Source organism: Mus caroli, chromosome 4 (genome assembly GCF_900094665.2).
Source record: "Mus caroli chromosome 4, CAROLI_EIJ_v1.1, whole genome shotgun sequence".
Classification (NCBI taxonomy): domain Eukaryota; kingdom Metazoa; phylum Chordata; class Mammalia; order Rodentia; family Muridae; genus Mus; species Mus caroli.
In genome coordinates, this window is record NC_034573.1 from 124,956,455 (window position 1) to 124,962,346 (window position 5,892).

A 5,892-nucleotide genomic window follows, 5' to 3' on the forward strand; every position below is an offset into this window, starting at 1 on the left:
TCTCCAAGAGGATGATGTCCCATCCCCCCCCCCCTCTGCCTCTGCCTCTGCCTCTGCCTCTGCCTCTGCCTCTGCCTCTGCCTCCCGAGTGCTGGGATTAAAGGCGTGCGCCACCACGCCCGGCTCCAAATCCTATTTTTAATGATGGTTCTTTTTTTGTTTTGTTTTTCAACAACTAGTATTTTATTCAGATAGCAGTTCCGTCACACATGGTCCAAGAACACTCAAATAAGAACTCAAATCGGAAGTTAAAGGTTGGTTTTCAGACGTCATAGCGAACAATGCCACGTTTGCCTATGATCTCTCTGATATAAAACCACATCCACACCTCAGTGGGCACAGCTTCCTTCACTGTAAGGTGTTTGAAGGTACCAGTGTTAGCACTTTGAATTATTTTTTTCACACTCTGAATAGCTATAGGGATTTCACCAGGGGTTGGGGCGGGGGACCATCTCCACCTTGGCGTAGTGCCAAAATGTGACCAATCGAGGTAAGTCATGGCAATGGCCACCATCGACGGTGCCTTCTCCTCAAAGTGACAGATGAATTTGGCCATGGTCTAAGGTGGAAGGTATGTCTCTCTGGACCACCGGCTGAATCTTAGCCTACCACCCACCAGAGGTAGTGGGAAAGAAAGGATATGGGGGGAAGTGGGCCTGTTTAGAAAGGTTCTTTGGAGCAAATCCCTTCTGTGTGGTCTGGAAATTGGCAGTTCAGTTCATAGGTTAGCAGGCAGCGACAGCTCACACACACCTCACAGATACACCAGCAGTCCAGCTCAGTAGAATCAGGTTAGCAATAGCAGCTGCATGACCTAGCAGAGACAGCCAGGCCTCAGCCTCCGCTCGAGTCAGCAGGGGGGACCCGGAAGAACACCAGGAGAAGAACACCTCCCTTGACTCGGCACTGGCCTTGCCTCAGCTGACATCACTCTGCAAATCAGCCCAAGTGCACGGAAGCAGAGGCAAGAAACTGCAGCACACACTATAAGTTTTTGGCTGTGTTTTTCTCTATGGCGTCCTGACAAATGCAGCTCAACTATGCAATGTAAGCGGACCAATAAGTTCATGTTGTCAGCAAAGACTCCTTCATCACGTGTCCTTTCATGTGCTTGCTTTAGCAGAACATCCTCTCTCCTGTGTCTGCTTCAGTGAAACGTTCCTCCCCGAGTCTGCCTTAGCCTTTCACACCTGTGTCCACTTTAACGAAATGTTCCTTCTTGTGTTTGCCCCAGCAAACCACCATCCGACCAACTTTCCAAAGAACCCTTAAGTTTCCTCATGAGTGTCTGCACACACACCTGACATGGTACCCCTGAGGAGGCCAAAAGGAGCCTGTTCTTCCTTCCACCATGCGAGTTTTGGGGGGTGGAACCCAGGTCATACAGGTTGGCAGCAAGTGTCTTTACCTGCTAAGCCATCTTGTTGGCTTTCCATCTTATTTTCTGAGAGACCGGCTCTCCCTGCACCCAGAGCTCACAGATTGGCTAAGCTGGCCAGCCAATGAGCTCCAGGGACTCACCTGTCCCCACTGTGCCCACCACCAGGCTGACTTTTTATGTGCATGCTGGGGATTCAAACTCAGGTCCTAGTGCTTGCCCACTGAGCCACCACCCCAGCCCCCAGAGGGCTGTCAACAATGAATTTTCTTGTTTTTTTTTTTTCTTGAGGACAAGTAAAATCTATTCTCGAGGCCAAGCTGCCACACCAGTCACAGCTGACATTCACGGGCTGAGCCTCTACAGCCCCCTCCTGCTGGCCTGGTATCTGAAACAATGAGCGACTCTGAGCCACATCTCCAGCGTCTTAGATCTGCCTACACATCTCTCTTCCCTCTTTTCAGCTCTCAGAGACAAACTGGGGCGTTCTTTCCTTGTGTACCGGATGTGTCCCCGCCTGGTGTGAGCAACTAAGTACTCTCTCCTTCCTACTGCCAAGGTGGGGGGACCTGAGTCCCCCTGGAGCCACCCGGATTTGAAGCTCAGCTCCACCCAATGTGTAGCTGAGAAAAATCACCTAACCTTCCTGTCTCTATGGGGAATAACAGTTTTCCCAAGTAGATAAAGCGGTCACAGGACTTATTCAGCCATGTTCCCTGTTGTTACCCTCTCCCCTCTCACATGGAGGTGACAGCAAGGATGACAGAACCCAGGAATTTATGCGCAGCAGTGCAGGTACTCTATCTTCGGGCTACACCCCTTAGCATATAAACTGAAGTTCTCTCGAGTCTTGTTTTAAGACAGGCTCACCGGGATATCTCAGGCTAGCTTTAAATTCACCTGAAAATGAAGACGGCATTGAATTTCTGATCCTCCTGCACACACCCCTGTCTTATGAGGTGCTTAGAGATTGAACCCAGCGCTTCTAGGCAAGCACGCTTCTAGCTGAGCCACGCCCCAGCTTCAATTCTGGCTCTGAGGCTGGCGTCAACTTCTATACTCCCCGCTGCCTTGGCGTTTGAAGCCCATAGACCTTTGCTCAAGCTGTCCCCTCTGACCCTGTTCCCATACTCCCCCTGCCGCTCTACACTCCATGTCTTTCTCAGGTTTCAGGCTTCAGGCCTCTAGGGATCTCTGGCAAACACACCTCCACCCTCAGTCCAAATAAACCACTTCCTCCGGGGATCCACAGCACAGAGTGCAGGGCAGCTCCTTGCTGCTTAAGTTGTTTGTGTAACTCGAGGTTCCTCCCACCCTAGCCCCAGCCCACAAGGGTCACTAGCTCTCAAAGCTCCATCCACAGGCCCCTTGGGGCTTCCCAACAAACTCCTCCTCCCTCCAGCCCTCTATGGGGGGGGGGGGGCACACTCCTACCTATCTTTGGGCTCCAGAGGTTTCAGGCACTGTCATTGGTCCAGGGTAGACCACATGACTGAGCTCACCCAATCATAAGCGGCTGGTGTAGAGGCTGATTTTTCTTTTTTCTTTTCCTTTCTTTTCTTTTTCTTCTTCTTTTTTGTATTTTAGGTTTTTGTTCTTTACTTTTTTTCAAGACAGAGTTTCTCTGCATAGCCATGGATGTCCTGGAATTGACTCTGAAACTCACAGAGATCCTCCTGCCTCTGCCCACCATGGCCAGTCTGTTACATTGTGGTTTGGTTTGGTTTGGTATTGATGCAGACTCTCACTCTGTACTACAGGCCGTCCTGAAGTTTGCTCTAATGGCCGCAGATTCTCAGTCATACTCCTGTCTCTCAGTCTTCCCAAGTGCGGAGATTGCAGGTTTGAGCTAACAAACCCTGCTTAGTCTCTCTCTCTCTCTCTTTTTTTTTTTTTTTTTTGCAAGCTCCAGGACACTTTGTCTCCAAGATGTTGATGGCAGCCACCAATATCCACTACTCTTGGATCAAAGCTCAGAGCGGGAGACATAAGGTTCCTCGGGCCTCGATTGAGACACTGTGTCCATCAATCCCCACACGCGGCATCTCCTGAGACTGTTCCCTGCTCTCCACTGTCACCCGCAGCAGTCGGAGTAGTTTTTTAGGCACCTTGACTCAAGGAAACCAGAATGGATGGCTCTGGTGCTGAAAGGAATCTCAGGACTAGCTAATATGAAGCAAAGAGATTTTAATGAGATATTTGAAGCCTGAGGGTTGGGAGAAAGAGAGACACTCAGAGGATGGGAGACACACCGGAGACCAAGAGTTTGGGACTTTCAAGGAAGAATAAGACAGAGCTAGCGTGGGCCCAGGCACCTCATGGGGGTATCCCAGGGCCTGGTGTTTTTCAATGGTCATGTGTAGGATGTTGTAGGGTTTTGGTTGCTAAGAAACCTAGGTGAGGTCACTGGGTGGTTCCCAAGGCAGCATCTGACAAGATTAAGATTGATGAGGTAGAAACCAACCCATAGGGATACAGGAAGGTAGGCTATCTTTAACTGTAAACAGCTTCTGTTTGGAGAGTTTCAGGAAATATCTACAGGAAGGAAAGATGCCCACCCAAGGTCATATGGGTTCAAACTTTAAACCTGAGTCATTGTTATTGGCACATAAAGGACTCTTTTTACATTTGCAGGATGTGTTAACTGTATCAGAACCTCCAGAGCCAGAGTTACGGGCAGTTATAGGCTCTCTGAAGTGAGTGCTAGGAACCAAATTCAGGTCCTCTTTGAGAGCAGTAAACACTCTTAGCCACTGAGCCATCTCTCTAGCCTTTCTTTCTTTCTTTCTTTCTTTCTTTCTTTCTTTCTTTCTTTCTTTCTTTCTTTCTTTCTCTCTCTCTCTCTCTCTTCCTTCCTTTCCTTTTTTTTTTTTAAAGATTTATTTATTGTCATATGTAAGTACACTGTAGCTGTCTTCAGACACTCCAGAAGAAGGTGTCAGATCTCATTACGGATGGCTGTGAACCACCATGTATGTGGTTGCTGGTATTTGAACTCAGGACCTCTGGAAGAGCAGTCGGTGCTCTTAACCACTGAGCCATCTCTCCAGGCCCAGGTCCTTCTTTTTTATTACCTCTTATATAACTACTTGTCTTCTGGTTTGTTGAAGCAGTTAAGTCAGACAACCCTTGCCACAGGAATGCCTGTCAAAGTGGCTACCCTTGAAAACTCCAGCACCACACTCATCAGAAGGATACTCTCGACGATGTTGGCTGATTTTGCCATTTCCATCCACCTTATAATATTTCAGCACAGCCAACTTAACCTTCTTCTTCTTATGCTTACTCTTTTTGGTGTAAGACTTCTTCCTTTTCTTAGCACCACCCTGAAGTCTCAACACAAGGTGAAGAAGGGTGGACTCCTTTTGAATGTTGTAGTCAGACAAAGTACGGCTATCTTTCAGCTGCTTACCAGCGAAGATCAGCCTCTGCTTACCAGGAGGAATTCCTTCCTTATCCTGGGTCTTGGCCTTTACATTATCTATAGTGTCCGAGGGTTCAACCTCCAGCGTGATGGCCTTCCCCATAAGGGTCTTCAGAAAAATCTGCATCATGGAGGCCGCTCTACCAACGATGGATTGGCAAGGAAGAGCCTAGCATGGCCGACAGGGCCCTCTCCAGCCATTTGTTGTTGTTGTTGTATTAACTTTTTATTTGGGGGGCGGGGATGGATGCATGCATGCTATGACTGGCACGTGGAGGTCTGAGGACAACTTGTGGAAGTTGGTTTTCTCCTTCTTCTTCCACCATTTGGGTCCCAGGATCAAACTCTGATTGATCAGTAAGTTTGGCCAAAACCACCTTTACCCTCTAAGCCAGTGGTTCTCAACGTTCCTACTGCCCTTTGATACAGTCCCTCACGCTGTAGTGACCCCCTAACCAAAAATTTAAGTTTGTTGCCACTTTATAACTGTAATTTTGCTACTGCTATGAATCCTGGTATCAGTATTTTTGGAAACAGAGGTTTGCCGGTGTGATCGCGACCCCCAGGTTGAGAACCGCAGATCTAAGCTCCCTCGCAAATGTTCTCAGTCTTGCTGGCTGTGACATAACACTGTTCATATCTCCACCTGCATTTTACTAAATGCATACGGCTGCTTTAGTTGCATGTCTTTCTGCACACCATGTGCACGTCTGAGGCCCTCAGAGGCCAGGAAAAGGTACTGGATCTGTAAGTATTACAGCTTTGAGGAGTAGGGTCTCCCCAGTGGAGGTGGAGCAGCATTGAGAGGAAAGGTATCCTGGCAATCAGGAGCCAAGTAATGGCCAAGTCATGCCACACAATAAACCTCACAAGAGGTTTATGGGGAAAGACACCTGAGGGTGCCCACCACTGCTCTGAGAGAAGCAACAAACAACTAAGCAAGAGGCAGGCTTTAGGGCTGGTGAGATGGCTCAGTGGGTAAGAGCACCCGACTGCTCCTCCGAAGGTCCAGAGTTCAAATCCCAGCAACCACATGGTGGCTCACAACCATCCGTAACGAGATCTGGCGCCCTCTTCTGGAGTGTCTGAA

The 5,892-nt window shown here is 48.7% G+C and overlaps 1 protein-coding gene and 1 pseudogene across 1 annotated transcript; both read right to left on the reverse strand.

Annotated features, from left to right (window-relative positions):
* Positions 1 to 262: 262 nt before the first annotated feature.
* On the reverse strand, positions 263 to 556 carry LOC110292085 (annotated as a pseudogene).
* A 3,935-nt stretch (positions 557 to 4,491) lies between these two features.
* LOC110293569 (ubiquitin-like) lies at positions 4,492 to 4,929 on the reverse strand. The gene has a single exon (XM_021161441.1). The coding sequence runs from the start codon at positions 4,927 to 4,929 to the stop codon at positions 4,492 to 4,494; it is 438 nt and encodes a 145-aa protein (XP_021017100.1).
* Between the last annotated feature and the right edge of the window lie 963 nt (positions 4,930 to 5,892).

Bases quoted from the DNA above. Each gene is read 5' to 3' on its own strand.
- LOC110293569 (XM_021161441.1), bottom strand. From the start codon at position 4,929: ATGCAGATTTTTCTGAAGACCCTTATGGGGAAGGCCATCACGCTGGAG.